Source organism: Anser anser, assembly GCF_964211835.1.
Source record: "Anser anser genome assembly, chromosome: 10".
Lineage (NCBI taxonomy): Eukaryota > Metazoa > Chordata > Aves > Anseriformes > Anatidae > Anser > Anser anser.
Genome location: NC_139730.1, coordinates 14,469,928 through 14,489,310, shown reverse-complemented (window position 1 = coordinate 14,489,310; position 19,383 = coordinate 14,469,928). Strand labels below are relative to the sequence as shown.

Below are 19,383 nucleotides of genomic sequence, written 5' to 3'. Positions count from 1 at the left end.
TATTTCAACATGGATTTAAGAAGTGATGACTTGCTGCTTTCAGAAAAGTCTTGCCGAAGTCTAGCCCTTAGAGAAGAGTGTTGGTTAGGCTCCAAAATGGTATGCTATTGAAAATACGCTTCTCCCTTGGAAGGAAAAAAAGAGGCCTTTTGATTTTTTTTTTTATAATCACGTTTGTCCCTGGAATGGTATAACGGTTTTGCTTAACACTACTAGTAACTACTGATCTACCAAAATAAAGCATGAGCTACAGGCAACCTCCTGCAGAACAACAACAACAAAAAGGTAAATCACTGCATAACAATTTTCCTTCTGTTTCAGTCTAGAGTAATTAGTTAGTTATACCCACTTCATACATAACATGAGGGTGTCTTTAATCTTGTTCATTTAGGGCATAAAGTAAAAGCTGTATTAGAAAAAGGACGCAGTATAGATGCTTCTATGCAAACAGGACAAACTATCAGGTGAGTATCAGGAATAACTAAATTAATACAGCAGTTTTCTAGTGAAACTAGACTACATAACAAAAACAAATTTTCCTTAATGCTTATGATTAGGAAATACTTTCTTTAGCTCACAGATCTTCCTTAATGCTTGGATGAAAGACTTCTTACTCTTGATAGAAGGAGTCTACTTCTTTTCTGTATTTCTCAAGCACGGTGAGCCGTTTTAACTTCATTGTCGGACCTAAAGAGAAGATGTTAGTCACAACAGCAGAAACAGAACCAAAAATTTCTACTCTGTTTAAGCTTTGGTTCATAACATTTTCTACTGAAGAGCATTGCATGGAAAAGTGTCTACTCTGTTAGCGTAGATCTCTGCTAAAGGAGAAGCAATTGTACATAAGGTTGCCTCCCTCTAATGAGCACTGCAAAGGAAACTGTGGATAAGGGAGTGATAACTGGGATAACACTTCCAGGTGTCTGCCCCCCCCCCCACCCTAAAAAAAACTAATTAAAAGGCTGACAGTTTTTAAACCTTTTAAAAAACTTTTTAAAAATTCCCAATTTATTCAAAAAAGCCCGATAATGTGTATGGGGCTCTATTGTCAATCCTTCACTTTATCCTCCATTTTTTTTATTAAGATGACTTTTTGGTATCATTACTGTAAATTATTAATACTTTAATGCATAAAGAATTACCTAGAATTGCTTAACTGCCCTAAGCAGTCTCAAATTTAGCCACAGAGTTGTATGCACACTAAATGACCACATGTACTGTAGATATGTACACACAGCAAAAACTCCAGTTTTTGTAGTATGTAAAATGCTGCATAACTTTTTTCTTTTCCCTCTAGTGGTTGTACCCAGAATTTGGCATTTGAAACTGGATTTGAATACTCTTACATCAGTTGAATGCTCTTAGATCAGCAGCCCCATTACTGTGTGTGCTCATTAGGATAAATCAGCAAATCTTACCTAGTTCTCCCCCAGAAATGGAAAAATCTCTTGGCAGAACTATCCATTTTTGAATACAATGAACTCTATTTGTAGCATTCATGTTGACTTTGTTGATTCCCTCCTGAATGGCCTGGTAGATCGCCTGATCCCTTGTAGCTACTATCTCTGATACTTTAGTGGCTTTACTACCAGTCTTCTGGCAGAAATCTCTAGCTTGCTCAGTGAGGAGGTCAGTGGGATCTGATGTATCTGGGTCCAGTACACTCTAGAATATCAGATGAAGAAAATCATCAAATGCTCAGTCTTACAAGGTATTAAATCAGTGATCATTAAGTGATCAGGTTCTCCCCAACTTTTAAGAATCAAAGCAGCCAAGCAACAATACCCAAATATTATTTAAGCCTGAAAAAGCAGAAATATCTATCTATATACGGTAATGCTTCATTTTCTTTCTATTTAGCTATCAAATGCAAAAAAAAAAAAAGATTGCTTAAAAGCAGAAGACATGAACAGACTTGAAACACGTCAATTAAAATATGTCTAATGACCTTGAATTTCTACCAGACCTACCAATTATTTCATCATCATAGAGGAGCATTTAGCTCAACACTGCATTGTTCATCATTGTACCATCTAACGATGACAAGTTCAAATCACGATGATTTGGTCTGTAGTTCCCATGTATTTCTTTTTCTTTAACTAATGCCCTCCTGTCAAATTTTGTGTCTTTCTGCCAATGGTTCACAATCCTCCTCATTTTGTTAGGTGCAGGTATAATAGTTTCACTGAAATGAGTATTAAAACTAATGTACCTTTAGGGTCAACAACATGGACAAAAACTTCTTTTTGTCTCCAATCACCATGGCATTACTAACAATTGGGAGTTCTTTTTTCACAGCATCTTCAATTGGAACTGGAGGCACATTTTCACCTCCAGCTGTAATAATCAAATCTAGGAGAAATAAAAAACACACATAAACAAGGGCTATTAGTTGAATTCAAATAAATTCTAAAGAACAGGTTAATTCCTGGATGGATCCAAATTTCTTATTCTGACATGCAGAAATTCATAGTTTTCAAAAAGAACCAAACCTATTAAGTTGTTAGTATGATTCTCTTCAAAATAGCAATGCTCATAATTTTAAGTATGTGCTCAGATTTTTAATTCTCCCTCCAAGTAAAACATTTGCTCCCATGTACACACAATGCAAATTCCATTATAACAAGCTCCAGATACAGAATAGTTCAGTTGGAAGGGGGCCTTCAAAGATCATCTAGTCCAACTGCATACAGGATATTATATTTTTATACAATCCAGTAACTGTTACATCTCATGAGTTGTGTAACACATACCTTTTCTCTGAGCAGTCATCTCTTCCCAACTAGCATAGGATTCACTCTTTATTTTACTGTTGTTGGCTCACCAAAAAGCAAGTTCATGGTTAACATCATAATTAATTCTTAGAGTCACCAACAGGGGCCAGACAAAAGCAAGTTACTACTACATGAAGGCTGCACAGAAGCAACATGGAAAGAAGGGAGAGAAACATGAGGAGGGAGAAGTCAAAATCTGTGAGAGGAAGTTCACAGCGGAAACAGTCATTCCTGCCCTACTCTTGACATGAGGGGACTATAACGACAGACTGGAATCTTAGTATTTTTGAGGTTTGTAAACAATGGTAGGGATACTGACCATTGATAAGGGCATGTGTAACTCTATTTGAATGCATTCATTCTAAAGTATAATACACATATTTACTGAAATTTTCACGACTGAGAATTATCCGAGTAAGTTTCAACTCTGTTTTAATTACACTGTTGAGTTTTCACTGCCCTCAAATAATGGTCTTGGCAGGGTTTTAATAAGTAACATGCTTCAATAAATAAATAACGCAGGCCAATGGCAGACTAGTCCTTTGTGTAGTAATGCAGATTATATATGAAAGATTGGGTTGATTCCCAAACCACTGCCAGTGATAAAAGAATTTAGATGCAGTCAAGGGAATATGGCACCCTTTCAGCGCTCACACATTTGTTCTTTAACATCTCTACTGCTCCTGAACAGCAATGATCAGAAATAACTCCCAATCCATAGTCAACATTCTGGTAAGGAGTACGCATTCATCTCATAATTATAAATGTTATTTCTCCCTAGTCAACACAGTGAGTGCATTTGAGGAAGCATGACTTGTGTTTATAGAAAGAGAGATTTCTGTCAAACCACATAAATACAGCAAAGTTGTTGTGTATCCAAACTTGTAAGAGGTTTTATTTTCATTTCCTTTCCTTTCCTTTTGCCCTAATGCCGTTTTTGTCCTAGTTTTTCAGTCTGCAATGTCAGCTTTTTCCCAGCTGATCAGGAAAACTGTAATAATTATAACAACTTTTTGTACAACTATACAGATACTCCCTGTATGGGCTCCTCTAGCAAAATCTTGGTGCTTTGCAACTTCTCTGGATCTCACATATCAAAAAGCAACTTCTACTGTGTCATGCTTGATATAATGAGTCCTAAAACTTGTAAGAACAAATCAACCAAACCAAGAAGTCAGTAAAAGAACAGCTTCTTTACTACCTTCTATTACATTTTACCTTATTTGGACTTGGATTTAAAACTTGAATGAAACTGGACAGATGCTTATTTTATCCAGATGTATCCTACCCTGTAATTTAGAGTAATCGTTTTTAGTTCCACAATCAAGGAAGATGTGAGTGCAACACAAATGTTATGACAGAATGAGACTAGAAGATGTTAATAACTACATGAAAAGAAAAATGGATCAGATGAGAAAGCAAATTAAAATCAAGATAACTGTATTTGATGCAGGCTATTAATAGCATCTACTCAAGTCCTGATGCCTAATAGGCTACTATGTTATCTTATGACAAATTCACTCATCCATGTTCTCTCCCTAGTGATTCATCGTATATTCTAAGATGATAGTTACTCAGTTTTTAAATCTTCTTCTGTTACATGTCTACCATGACAAATCTCACTCTACAAACACACATTTTGAAAAAGTGCTTCCACAGTACCAACAACCAGTGTTATTCAAGCAAGACTTCAACCTATATACTGTAATAATACCCAGGTTTATTCCTTTAGCTCTCCCTCCCTCTGCTTTCAAATTTCAATAGCGGCCTCTGCAAACAAATCGCCTAAGGCATCAGAGGAACCTAGCTCTGACCTACAGCAATAACTTTTATATAATAGAGGGCTGTCTCCTGTTACTGTCTAAACATTCTAATGTGTAATTAAGACAACCGGGCAAGATTCAAAGGAAGAGCTTAATGGATCATTAGAATCAAAGACAACACACTAAACCTGCATTACTATTTTGTATGACTTATTCTTAGTAATAATGAATAAGGGTCTGGGAGATGAAAAGCCTCATTGTAGGAACTGAATTATCTCCACCTATCACAGACTAGAGGGAAACCTTCCCTAAACAAAGTATGCCACAGTTTCATCATAGGAAAGTTTATTTTCCTTTCCTGTTAGATAAATTCTGCTTGCATTAAAAGAAAAACACTTATTTAGATGCACCACATCTGATATATGACTGAACAGTGATGAATAGTTACTACAAATATGATACAAGATTTTGCTTATTACCTTTAATTCTTCCAGTGACATAGAGAAAGCCATCCTCATCTAGTTTTCCTAAATCTCCAGAATGCAGCCACCCATCCTCATCAAACACTTCTTTTGTTTTGTCTTCCATATTTAAATAACCCATGAAAACAGTCCTTCCCCAGAAACAGATTTCTCCATTGCCTTCTGTGTCTTCATTCACCAATTTCACTCTGCAGCCAGGTACTGGTTTGCCACAGCTATTGGGGAAGAGCAGAAACACACACAGGGAACACAGAAATACTACATTTAATATTGGCAGGACACCTACAATACCAAATCCCTGAACCTATCGAAGTATTAGTGTCAGTTTTCAGTTGTGTATCTTGCCCTGGTGCTTCCTGTTCCCCCCATACACCCCGCCCCATACCTTTAGGCATAAAAATACTTTTCTCTTTGAGGCCTCGTATTTGAAAGTTATTCTGCCATGGGCCAAGGCTATGCTACATGTCTGATCTAGTAACTATGTCCTGCATAAAATGCTGTAGATCACTTTCAGTGCTCTTGACGTGGCATGCTATGGAGGAAATGTGTTCAGTTTCTCACTTGAATGTTTCATCTCCCAAACTCACAACGGACTGGCAATGCGTTGAGAGAAAGTAAGTGGTAAGATCATTGCTGAACTCAGTGAATACTTTTCTCATAATGAAATACAACATGTAAAATTAACTATAAAATTACCTGTGCTGCCTGTAATTATATGGCCCAGACAGGCAATGTGGGCCTGTGGTCTCACTCATTCCATAGGCCTCGTATAAGGTGATGTTCAGACCCAAGAAAAAATACAGTGTTTCTGTATTGAGTGGAGCAGCACCACAAAAGTGCTTCTGACAGCAAGAAAAACCCAGAGCATTGCGTATTTTAGCAAGCACCAAGTAGTCTGCTAACCTTGTCCAAAACCGCTTTAGGTCACTGCTGAGTACAAAACACAAAAGAGGAAGAGATAGTAGTAAGTCAGAGGAACCAACGATTTCCATAACAAAATCAGATGCAAGTTTTGTTTAGAGATATATTTGCCTTTTGGTTTTGGATGTTGACAGAAGTCACATCAATAAGAACAGGTAACTTATTTCTCCTTGTTTCATTTATTCAGTGTCTTTCACTGCAAGTGAACTCCAACTCCTAAGGTGTCAGAATACTGCAAACTGAAAAAGAGGCTACAAAAACGTACTGCATAAGACAAAGCTCTGGTATTCCTGATTTTTTATCAGTTAAATGAATCTCTGAGAACCAGTAAAATCTGAAATTTACACAACTTATCTGAGGAGTTGAAAGATCAGACAAGGAAATCAGTACCAATGTGCAGTATCTTTGGAAATTCCATTTTCAGTAAGTAATTTCACACTTCATATTTCACATTTTAAGAACTTTGGAACTGTGAGTTAAGTTAATGTTTGAATTTATACAATATTCAGTATCTGTGCACTCTTATCCAGGAAAATAGCTGTTACTCAGAACAGATGATTTATTTAGAGCTCACAGAATTCAGGGGGTTGGGATAGTCCCTGAGTTTGTATCACGATGAGGTATTCTTGCTCCCATGGTGCATACTCCAAATTGTCATGAGAGAGTTTGTGTTTGGGCTGCCCTCAAAATGAGAATTTTCCCCTTCTCACACAGTTCCTTCAAATTCATGCCCTTTCTTCATACCAGTAACTAGTACTTGCACAGTCACATGGTAGGCTGGACCTCTCCCAGCTGAAAACTAACCAGTTCAACTCATAGAAGAGACAGAGTTCAGGGAGGTGTTAGTGGAAATACATTCTTGGAGAAGATGGACGGACCCATTTAACAGTCACTTGGGTTTATGATTAGCTTACTGTAATTGATAACTATATCCTCCCTCTTACATTATATTTGCAGTGTTGCTAGGCCAAATTTTACCTGTTTACATTTAGAGAGTCTCACTGAAGCTTGATATTTCTTTTAAGCAGATAGCTACTTCTGGGATGATGGAGATCTCACTCACAATAATACTTACCTGCTTGAGCAGTTCAGGTTTCTCTCTAAGCTAACTGACATAGCCCATGACAGCATTTTCCTCTTCAGAAAACCTGATTGAGCAGAAGCATCCTTTAACTTCTCCATGATTTTCTCCCACACTCTGGGAACTCCCATGTGAGATGTCGGCTGCGCTTCTTTTAGTGTGTTGATCAAGCTGCCCTGTTAAAATCATTTCAAAACATTGCAAAAGGCCCACATCAGTGAAAAAGAGGTTTGGTGATACACTCTGCATCTTGCAATAACAATACATAGAACATCACTAAACATACAAGATATGAGCAAGGACTGCTGAACCTATTTCAATCAGGTATACTCACTAACATGGATCTGCTCTTACACACCAGGGGAAGTATGTACTCCAAAAGGAAAAAACACAGGTGGTTTAGTTCCTTCTGCCTCCCTTTCTCCCAAAAAAATCTTATACTTTTTCTGCATTAGAGGCACACTTCTGCCTTAATTAAAGATTACAGACCTGGACTACCAAATTTATGTATACATTCAGAATATTTTGAGTATAAATTGTTAAGTTAGCTGTTTAATTATGGAAAACACTGGAACCAAGATCTACTCAGTCTCTGTTGTATCATTTATGAGCTTTATGTGGGGGCAGGTTAGGGTCCAGTTCCAAGCACACTCTTTTTATAGCAGTTTATAGACTCATAACTACAAAGAGACTCTTTTCTATGCAGTTTCACCACATGGGTAAATGGAGTCCAGAGCACTGCATCTTGAGGCTAAAGGATTTTAGTTTTCCACAATTCTTAAAATAATGGACTCTCAATCTTCATCTTCTGCACCTCTTCAAAAAACACATTTCTTCCTTTGGATGTTTTCTAAGATGAAAAAGTGCAAGCTTAATCAGGTGCAATGCAAGGCAGATACCTTCAGAGCATCTGGCTCAGCAAAGTAAACTTGTTCTCCCCATTTGATTCCAGTCCACAGGTCATATATCTGTGCAGCTATGTGGCTGAGTGGAAGATAACTGACTATGGACTCTTGTTGGACCTCTGCAGGTTGCATATCTCCTGCTCTGCTGCAATGTGCTGATGTCCAAGTTATCTATTTAAATAAAAAATAAACACATTAGATTTGTTTTCTTTCTTTTAACACAAACTAAGGATCCTTATGCTATGCCAACAAACCTATGACAAGTCTGCTTACAGAAATTGCTGAAGACACTTCAATCTTTAACAACATACCAGATGGCTATTCCTCTGGTGCCATCCAGCCAAAAGCAAGATGAACTCATCTAGTAGCAACAACGGCCTGCAGGTAACAGAAGTAAATGCAGTCTTTCTGCTGCCAGACCTGCTGTGAACACTACCAACTCCCCAGGCCCTAGTGGCGCACTAAGTAAGTCTCCTACTGTGCATGCTTTCTATCAAGCTGACACTTTTCACCAGTGTATGTCTATGTGTTTACCTGAAAAAGAACAATAAACACTCAGTAATCAGTGACCCCACAGGACAGTTAAGTATCCGCAAGAAGCTCATCACATTGTATTGATCACCACATGGCTACGCACAAATGGGGATGATTAGCAGCTGTATCCTGTTCCTCTGGAAGCCTCTGGGAGATTCACCATAGTGGTTCACAAGTGCCACCCACCCACACACCTCCCATAAGCAGAACTACATATGTGAATAATGGTTAAGATTCGCTGCTTGACTTCTTAGTGAAACTGTGTTTCCCCCTTTTCTTCCCAGTTCTTCTTTATCTCAGAAGATGCAGCCAAAGGATGCTAAATATACATATATTCATTAACAGAATACAGTATATGCAAGATCCACAAATATGTGTGATGGTAAGAGGAAAAAAATATACACATATGCATAGCAGAGAAAGAGGAGATGGCTTTTTCAGAGGAGTCTAATCTAAACTGGGTAGGATAGGACACAGAAAAAAAGTTACTCAGCACAGCAGGGAAAAGATATAAATCATGCAATACCTGCTCTCACAGTATGTTCCAGCCAGTTGCTTTTCTTCAAAATAAATTTCAAGGTTAACATGAGAGTAGGTTTGGTCTAAGAAAACAGCAGTTCTCCAGAAAAGCTTTTAAGGAGCAGCATGCTGTCAGGACAGGCCACTCCAGACTTAGGTGGCAGCATTGGTCAAGGAGCTACTGGAGACTTAAACACGGTAGGCAGAATGGGATGTCTTTGAAACGTGGCTATATTGATTGCTTATCCTCTTTATCCTCCAAAGCCTCACAGCATGCAGGCATGCTCACAGTAGATCTGTGTGGGTGCATGACTGACTCAGCATTGGTTTTACAGATGGACAGTGGCAAACTTCTTTTGACTAAAGAAGGCAGCAGCAGTTACAGGCAAGGAGTGTTTTCCACTGTTGGTCAACATAAAAATAGCTTGTTTGTGATCATCAGCCAGAAATAGTTTGGCAGCTAACATGGAAATGACACCAGACCCCTTTGAGACAGAAGAGCATGGAATTTGCAATGTCAGATAAGTCTTTTTGTCCATCGACTCCGCTATGTTCTCCTTCCAGATATTACTGTGCTGATTCCCTACATTTGGGTGAATTGCTCACTATCTGTAATAGTTTCTGCATTCTTCTAAGAGGAGAGGTGACAACTTAGGCCAGCCCTTTCACAGACTAAGTGTTCAGAGAGGCTCTCTACCACTTCCCACTCCTGCTCAGCCACCTTAAGTAAAATAAATCAACTACAGTCCAGATCTTAGCTAGTAGACCTCTGTGGAGAGCCATTTATGTAGTTGACCTTGCTGTTCTCCATCAGTGGGCAATTTTCTGTTCACAACAATACAGCTAAGGTGATTATGAGTACTAGGACTAAAAAAAAAAAGAAAAGTAAAATTTGCAAAAGTAGTCTGTCTCAGGCTCTTCTTACAGCAGCTGGCTGATGCATATGACTTGCTTTAAGATGACATAACAACATCACTGAAACGTTATGGCTATATATAAATTATTTGCAGAATTAAAGTACTGTATCTCATAAACAACCCAGCAAGTAACAAAATGCATACTCATAAGTTACATTCAAATTTGTGAAGTGCTACTTAGAATGGAGTTTTATACTTCACCGTGCTTAAACATAAGCAAAATCAGATGACTCCATTTTGAATATTGCTTTGTACTACACTATCCGTGTTGCAAAACCAGAGGAATTTCAAGGCTCTTCTATTATGCACCGGTCATTTAAAAAGAACAGGAATAAGTATCCTCATACTTTGCTATTTTTATACTAAAGGAGGAGCTTAAAGTACATACATTGTCATGACTCAACATGGCTCCTTTCGGCTTCCCAGTTGTTCCAGACGTGTATATTAGTACACAGCATTGATTCGGCTTTTGGGAGTTAATAATATCATCCAAAGTAGCATCAGATATGTCATCTCCCAAGTCCAGAAACTCTTCCATCTAGAGCATGTAACAGAAAATACAGGATATCATGAACCTCCTTGAAGTGGAAAAGATGCAGCACCTTACCAGCCTAAAAAGAATGGCAGAATAAGTTTAGTGCCTTACTCTGAACACATTTCCAAGACAAGTTTACCTCAGGTCTTGCCTATGTAAAGAACATAAGACTAGTGTATAACTTTATGTGGAAACTGCAAACAGACTGTCTGAAATTATGCTGCTACATGTCTTCCCAGTGCCTATGAAGGGAATGGTAGTCCCATTCCTCATCTAAGACAGATATTATGTACAAGTCATACAGGATAAAATTCTGTTACTGTCTTATACCTACTAGGACTATGATTCTTATTTAAAAGAATCTGGATCTACATTTTTAAGAGTACACTTATGACATTCAACTTATAATTCACCGTTCTTGTACCTAACTATATAAAGCAAAAGAATGAAAGCTTCTGTGCAAAAGCATCATCATCTAGATGGGTGAATGGCTTGCCCAAATTCCCTGCTATTTAATAGCAAACAGAACATTTAATGCTGGTCACAATCTCCATTTTAATTTGCCTCCATCTAGAATGAGCTAAACTTTTCATGATGGTGAACTTCTGTGCAGCACAAATTGGTCCCAGAAACATGCTGAGCCTGATCATCTATATTTTATTGGTCGTTCTCAGATGCATCTACCACATGCACCTGATATCCTGCTGGGTATGCCACTGATTTCAATGCAATGAAAACTAGGGTAAATAAAAATTAGTCAATAACCCAAGAGTCAACTTCCCATTGAGATCCAATGATTCAACCAGTGCTACAGAACTGTATTATCCAAGAGCAAGATGCAGCACCTCCATTCCACAATGATTTCTTGGAGATATATCTAGGACCACGGAGTAATAAAGAGGATGATGTGAAGGACAGCAGAGGTTAAAACCTCCCCTTGTGCATGAGGGGGGGGTTCATTCCTTCCTTCAGACCTCTGCTGTTGCTAGTGTGCTACTAAGGTTACAATAGCTAGCCTCTGTGGCACCCAGACTTCCTTTTCTTGGGTGGCAACACTGTCCTAGCATTCTGCTAACCACCAGTGACAAGCTTCATATATTCTTCCACCATATCATCTCTCTGGGAAGAGGGGGAGTACAAAGCACAGCTCCAAAGCAAGAAAGGATTCGTCACATATTATCTCTTCCCACAGAATACAGCTGTATCTATTTCACCAGCTCCTGGAAAGTCTGGAGGTGTCAAGGGTGTAATTGTTTCTATGTGACTTATCATTTGCTCCTGTTTTCCTGACCTTACTGCCTTCTCATACCAGAATGTGTTAATCGCTTGTGCATCTGTTGCCCAGGCTTTATTTACTGAACAGTACCTGCAATAGCGAGTGTTCCTGTTCGGGAGTATGAAAGGTACAAACAGCCATACACATTACTGACTACATTTGCCTTCTGGTAACATGCACTGATAAGAGAACTAAAGCTTGGCCCCTACTGCAGCAATTGCTCATTACATCTCCGCTGTCAACTTCTAACATAAATCTCTTTCATCATATGCCATGTAATTTGGATGCCTTGCCTTCCATCCAAGTTATAAAACCATTTCTGGCTTTGGTGATTTGATCTCCAATTTTTCCTTTACACAATATAAACTAAAGCAACTATCAAGACTTTCTCAAAGCTACCCTTCTCTATTGAGAAAACATGTCCAACCTGGCACTTGAACAGGACGGTTTTCGAATGTATCTTTCAGTAACAGAATAAACCATGCATTACTTCTCTCTTCCAAAATTCTCAAGCATTTAGGCTTCAGCAACAGAATGTTGTTCCAGAATTAACTGCTAGCCTTATTCCTTTTACTATGAAATATAAGTAGCAAGATCTTTGTATCACATTTTTATTGTACTGGGATGTAAAGCATACTCCATACTGATACGTACACTGTTGTAACACTGATTACTGTTTATAAACAGTATTATATTTATGAAATTCAACATGGCTTAAGTATTGCTATGCTGTTCCCTCTTCATTAAGAGGTTTTTCAGACTGGAATCTGATAATCTGAAGCCAACTAAAAAAGATAGGTTTTGTAGTCTTATTACATAACTATTTTCAATATATTGAAAAAAAAAACATTTTTACAAAAAACAATTCCTAACATTTCTTAAGTGCTGGACTTCTACAACTCAAATTTCTGATCCTGCATTTGTCCCTTTTTCAGCTTTCTTTTTACCATGTGACCCGAAGATTCTGGACATTTTAAGAAAATGCACTCTGCTTTGTGTAGCTTGTAGTTATTTCTCTTCACCTGTTGCCTGACACCAGAAATATTTGGTGCAAACATGATGCAACTATCATCAGTAGAAGTACAGACATTTTCATGTCCTTGGATCCAGTGTAACCACCCACAATTCAGCTTTCGCTACAGCCAGTGTACAACTTATTTTTAATGGTTTGAGAGTACACATTCCCACCTGAAGCCTACAGGTGTTTTGTTAATCCAGTTAAGAAAAAAAAAATTACAACAAAAAACAGTCAAGCAAGGTAACTCTAATTTTAAATGTCAAGCATCAAACAACAAGTTTTGCTTAAATTCAGTAGAATGCGCTCATGAAGCTTGTGAATGCTTTTGCTGGAAGACAGCAATACATTCTGAATGGCAGGCATTCCACAGATCAAACATAGTAGAAATTCATCGAATAAATAGTACCCTAATAATTGTAACTCTGTTCTAGCATTTCACATACCGTATACAGATTTGGACATCTCTCTGGAATGGAGTCCTTGTACAGCACAACAGCTTTCAAGTGTGGCAAACGATTCCAGATCTGTTAGTTTTTTTAAAAACAAACTTATAATTTGTTATTCGTATCTTGTGTTTTTTCCCGCTGAAGTACTGCCAAAACTGTAACTGGGTTGACAGTCAGAAGAAAGCTCTTGTTTCCCTCCTCCCTCAAGTATTCTCCCCTAAACTCACAACCAACTGGCTCAAAAATAAAAGAAGGGGAGGAGGAGATGCTACACAGTCTGCTAATCTGCTAAGTCTGGTTTCAGTCAAAAGACTTAAATTACACCAGAAAGGTTCGTCAGTATCCTTTCTCTTATTGCATCAAGGGACATATCAAGGAACAATCAAGCTCAAGCTGAAAGTTGACCATAGCTCCTGCGGTTCCCAATAAAGATAGAAGAAACCCCCCCCAATAAAAACTGTTAAACTGCTAAAAATAAATAAATAAAATGTTTTATCTTCCTAAAGGAGAAGAAAAGAAAAAGGAAGCAATTTGCATATTTTAAGGATAAATAAAAACATAAAGCTGCAGGCTTACAGTCTTTCTCTGCTTTGCATGGCCTTCAGAGAGCATTCATTTCATTCAACTTTGTGTGACCCAGTGGCTCACATATATCTTTGACTTAATCACATTATGCACTGAACTGACCAGTCTGTGCCAATACAAATGCAGTGGCCTGATGATAGCCATTATGCATATATCATTAGAAGGATAACAAGTTATACTTTTTTTTTTCTGAAAGAAGCAAGGACTGAAATAATAGTTTCAAAAAACCCTCAGATGGATACAGCAGTGTTTGCCACAGTTGTTTTTTCCTATTTCTAGATAGAAACATGTATGAACCAAATCTCTTGAGCTCTACAATTTCTATTCTTCTCTCTATGTTGATGACTGCATAGCCTGCTATTTGGTCAATGAATTTTTGAGCCACTTCATACCTGCATTATCTTGTCCAGTTGTTTCCGATTTTCCACAACCATGATGTTAGTTTTGCTGTCATAAGCAATGTAGTGGCAGGCCTCTGGAGAATTGGTTGTATATATTCCTGTGACAATTCCTCTACATCCAAAATTACATATTAGAACATATATTTATATACACACATACATGCATTTAATATCCAGAAAGAGAGTAAGAGATCAGATGAAAGCTGAAAATATGAAGATGTGGAGGTACACATCAGCACAGCTATCATGTTTGTTTCAAGTATTCGGATATACATGGATGATATATGCAAAATAAATCCCTGAACTCTATTCAGTAGGAGATGCTGTAGGCTAGGATTCATTATTTTAGCCTAGTTGAGGCTACAGGGGAGTTAGCTCAATAAGTGGTAAAACAAAACAAAACAAAAACCACCATGTGTTCTTTCTGTTCAAACTGCACACAGATTTCAGTTTAAATTTCACTGGCACAGAAACAGACTAAGAGGTCAAATCCAAATTGTATTAACACGTATCAGGACAGAAGGAATCAGGCTAGCGAGTATTTTATCTGTCACTTCATTCACTTGAAGATACCGTGTATCACTGACATAAAACTGGGAGTGTCCTCTGTTTCCCACATCTTCCAGTAAGAGAAGATACATGACTATCGCAATTAAGTCCATAGCAAACAGGTTCAATTTATGAGTGTCTGGACTATTCCAGATACACTCAAAGCTATGAGACCCCAGTAGGTTGCTGAATAGGCTAATCAGCTGCAGCACAACTTCCAGGATGTGACACCAAATAACAATTTGCTACATTTCTAAACCTAGCACAACAGAAACCTTGAAATCCCTACACAAAAGGGAAGCAAATAATCCTACCCAGCAAAAACAGCTCCAACAGCTGAGATGAACCATTCCGGAGAATTAAATCCAAGGATTGCTACGCTGTGGAATCGTTCAAGACCAAGCTAAAAAGTAATAAGCATAAAGGCATGTTGGAGAGAAACATACAGCACAAAACATACATACACATACAAAACAAGGGAAAGTTTTGATCTATTATTTCAGCATTGACAAGACATCCACCTTCGGCTCTCTGTTGACATCCTTGATAAAACCAGAATCTGTCAGTAATTAACATGATCTAAATGTTGCACTGCTTCCTCCTGCCTGCTTGAGCCCTTTTGTCTAGATAAGCCTGAAAGACAGAACTTTTCAATATGGACAGAAGCACAAGGAGAATAGTCTTATCCCCGGTTTACAGTGGTTTTAGATTTATCTTTATCTTGCCAAATTCACGAGTGCTGCTTTCACTTATTTTTTGTCTTAAGATTAAGGCCTCATGCTGAACTTTGCACCTATGCCTGAATGAAACAGTGGCATTCACCTGCAATGACAGGAATGTTATCTCTTTGACTGAAAACAATTTTAATCATCATTTAGGTATTTATTTATTTATTTATTTTGAGGAGACAAAGGGAGAAAAGGGAACTGGTTGTGTTTTCTGTACCTACCTTCAAGAAGCTCTTTGCTGCTTTCCTGGAAAGGCAATAATACTCTGAAAAAGTTATCTTCTCCCACTTTCCATTCTTTCTGCTGGCCAAAGCATTAAGAGATCCATATTTCTCTAGGCTCTCCTTGAACATCTGATGAACCGTTATGGGAGTCTGCGGACATGAGTTATCTATTCTCAGTCTGACTCTGTCATCAGCAAAGGAAGTCCACAAAGACTCTGGAAAATAGAGCATTATGAGGGTATTCTCTTAGTGAAAAATACTGTGTGACTGTATCAAAAGATTAGAGGACTGAACGTAATTCTATCGATTCCCATCTTTTGAGAAAAGGGCTGTCCAAGTTTTATAACTTTAATGAATATTCTATGTAGAAAGAAAACTCTATTTCTTATACTTTTTCTTATACTTTGTTCTGTGTCTTGAATAGAAGTGCTAACATCATTCAGAATTATGCTGATCTTCTGTGGTACAGGCACTCCACCAATCTGTGAAGACTGTTCATGCTCAGCCCAGCACAATCCACTATCCCTTGAGCTAATGGAACAGCTCCTAAAGCAGAAGGCTATGTGGCAATCTGAAATCTCTGTTCCTGTCCAGCATCCCAGCTCCTTTTGCTCATCCTAGCCCTTTCTTCCCCTCTGTTCTCCTCAGCTGTTCTGCTCTATCCTGCCCCTATCCCCCCCACTGCTTTCTACAGGCTTTTTTCCTGTGGTCATCTGCCCTATGTTCTAGTATATCTATCTGTGGATCTCTACTCACCCGTCTTGCCCCATTACCATGTCAACTTTTGCCTTCTGCTCTTGCCTTCCTCCTGCTAACCATCTTTCCACCATTCACTTAAAAATATATATATATTTTTTCCGCCCATTGCTGACAGGACACAAACAGGGAGCACCAACTAACTCACTTTGCTTTCATCACTGCTGCCAAGGACTGTAGGTGTCCCTGGCATTCGCTTCAAAGATCCTACTTAGCTACTACTGACCTAGCAAGAAGCAGGCCTAATATCAATACATTCTTTAGAGAACTTAGGGGTTAGTAAATTGGCAAAATTTATGTGAATTCTTACAAGAGAGACAAAAAGAATGCTTACAACCCCCCTGCCAAATAGCTAGTTCCCATCCTTCTGGATGAAACAGTACAAGAACAGTTTAAGAATAACATTTTTTCCTTAGATTTTCCTTAGATTTACTTTCCTAAATGAAGCTGGTTTGCTGCCAGCATTCAGTGAAACTATTTCTAAAGATTTCACTGCCCCCATGCCTTATTTTAGCATGTACAAAGCATTTTGAAAAAAATACTTAATTAACCTTTCTACCCCTTCCCAGGCAAGGAGATACTAACCCTGGTGCAGAAAGTAATTAGAAAAGTCAAAGCCGTGATGCGTGTCAATCTAGGATTACTGTTCCTGACTCATATTATGCTGCATTCATGTTCCTGACTCACACCCTTACATTTGTTCTCTTGACCATCCTGACAAACAGAAAGTAATAATGACAGAAGTAAATATGAATAAAGCTGCTTAATCTTCATGTGCCTTCATTTTCTCATGTACACATTGTATATAATGATTTCAAAACATAGGTGTTAAGCTTTACCAAATATTCTCACACATCTTAAGGTCAATGGATAAAGGGCACCACAAATCCAGGCAGCAGTAATGGAGGAGGTTAGGTAATGGACATAGAGACTTCGTTGAAGTATAAACAGTGGCACCCAACAAACATTTAAGTGTGAGGGCAAAGCAGGTGTTTCTGCTCTTAACTCCAGTCCTGGTGTGAACAGGATGAAATGAGACCCATCAGAGAAGGAAGATACTGGTGCTTATTTTCTGCACGCACACAAAGCCTGGGTGAAAAACCCTCTATGATGTTCTGGCTTCTAAACAAACAAAGATGGGAAGGATCACAGGTGTGAGTGGGCACAAAATCATACCATACAGAACTAAATTACAACATCCCAGTTTACCTATTACGAAAAACTCTTCAAAGTCTCTCGTTCTCTCCAAGGGAACTGAAAATATTAACAATATTCCTAGAATAACACTGCAGAAGTTGCATAATCACAATATTTTCACTGCAGACATTCAGCAGATAGTAGCTTCCAGACAGGAGAGCGAAAGATCACATCATTGCAATATCTATAAATGAAAACCAAAAGTGTACTTCGAAACAGGGAATCGTTTTGTTTTTATTTAAGCAATTTTTCTGGTGTCAAAAAGGCATCTTTGACTCACACCAGAAAGACTAAGAACAGAATCAGTTTCACAGAGACTCAACGAGCCACCTTAATAATACACAATACATACTGCAAAGGAATATAAACTTGAACACTCATTCAGTATCTGTACTTGCATGTATTTGCAGGTAAAGCTTAAATCTAAAAACAGTTCTTAAATCTAGATCTAAGCCAATAACAATAATAATAATCTAAAGATTGCTCTCCCACAGAGTTTCTAAAAACAGCAGAAAATGAACAACATACTCTTGTAAGTACACAAAGGGATATTAAGCAGAGGGCTCATTCTTCCCAGAAAGAGCCTGGGAAAGAATGCCTGGCTAAATACTGAATGAACTGATTATAAACTGGGAAAAGCAAAATAGGTGCCCTGCCTCACTAGCAGCTGAAAGCTCAACTGCAATGCCCATGATAGAAATGAACTCACCACCTGAACCGAAGTGGAAATCAGAATAAAGATCCTTCAAATAAACTATGAGCACTGATGCATTATACATCTGTAGGTTTACACAGAACATAAAAAGAAATAAGACAGAATTCCACCTCAACGTACTTAATGCCACTGATAGTTCTCTATATGAAAGCAAAGAGGAGTATTTGTTCCTCTCCTCTTTCTTCTAGTAACTCCTGCTATATGCATTACACTTTGTACCCCAAAAGCTTCTTTATTCACTAATGTATGACCTCGGCTCATGTCCTTCACATGAATTCAGTTAGTCAGAGATGGTGAGAAAATATTTGCTCCTAGAAAACCTGTCTTATTAGATAAAACAAATGAGCACAGATTTTATTCAGATAGGTACTCATATTTGAATATCTGACCCCCTTCAAGTGTCCCTATCCCACCTCTTCAACTCCACCATTCTCCTCCAAGGCACAATTCCTTATCAGACTAATTTTTCCATGTATCATTGTCTTTGCGGCTGGACGAAGAGGCAGCTCAGAGTTGCTGCATACAAAGCGTGTAACAGGATGACCATTGCTGCCTTTTGTCTGGTAAATTGTTCTAATTACATCTGATCAATTATTTTGAATTTTAAGCACACAGTGTTTCCAGTAAAATTAAAAAAAAAATCACTATGAAACTTTACAGGAAAAAAAAAAACAGTTTAAAACTGTTTTCTATTTAAAAAGTACTTCGAAAGTTTTCAACTGATCTTTCGCAGTTCAATCCTAGACTTGTGAACCATCTATAAGCGAATTCTAATTTATAAGAGTACATTTGCTATTAAAATATTTCCTACCAAATTTGAAATAATACATAATATAAACACATCAGAATTTTTCTATTTTTGTAAGCCAATTATTTTTTTCTACTGTGTATGGCTGAACAGTTGCAAGATGGTAGAGGCTGTCTCTCCCAGCCTAGATACCAAAAGACTGTTTTAAATAGGCAAGCAAATAGCAAAACGATACACTTTTCTCACATGCATAGTACGTCTGGCTGAAATGCCTGGACCTTTCGAATATATGACAGACTGTGTGCTAAT

The 19,383-nt window shown here is 38.0% G+C and overlaps 1 protein-coding gene across 1 annotated transcript in view; it reads right to left on the bottom strand.

The window, feature by feature from the left end:
• The window catches only part of ACSBG1 (acyl-CoA synthetase bubblegum family member 1), an 88,148-nt gene that overhangs the window by 56,602 nt on the left and 12,163 nt on the right, over positions 1-19,383 (bottom strand). Inside the window, exons 5-16 of the mRNA XM_083849950.1 lie at positions 15,656-15,873; positions 15,021-15,109; positions 14,149-14,269; positions 13,169-13,249; positions 10,285-10,434; positions 7,921-8,097; positions 7,016-7,197; positions 5,716-5,949; positions 5,017-5,234; positions 2,213-2,352; positions 1,419-1,665; positions 615-687 (exon numbers count right to left, since the gene is read on the bottom strand). Coding sequence (XP_083706076.1) covers positions 615-687; positions 1,419-1,665; positions 2,213-2,352; positions 5,017-5,234; positions 5,716-5,949; positions 7,016-7,197; positions 7,921-8,097; positions 10,285-10,434; positions 13,169-13,249; positions 14,149-14,269; positions 15,021-15,109; positions 15,656-15,873 — 1,930 coding nt within the window. The remainder of the gene's footprint in view (positions 1-614; positions 688-1,418; positions 1,666-2,212; positions 2,353-5,016; positions 5,235-5,715; positions 5,950-7,015; positions 7,198-7,920; positions 8,098-10,284; positions 10,435-13,168; positions 13,250-14,148; positions 14,270-15,020; positions 15,110-15,655; positions 15,874-19,383) is intronic.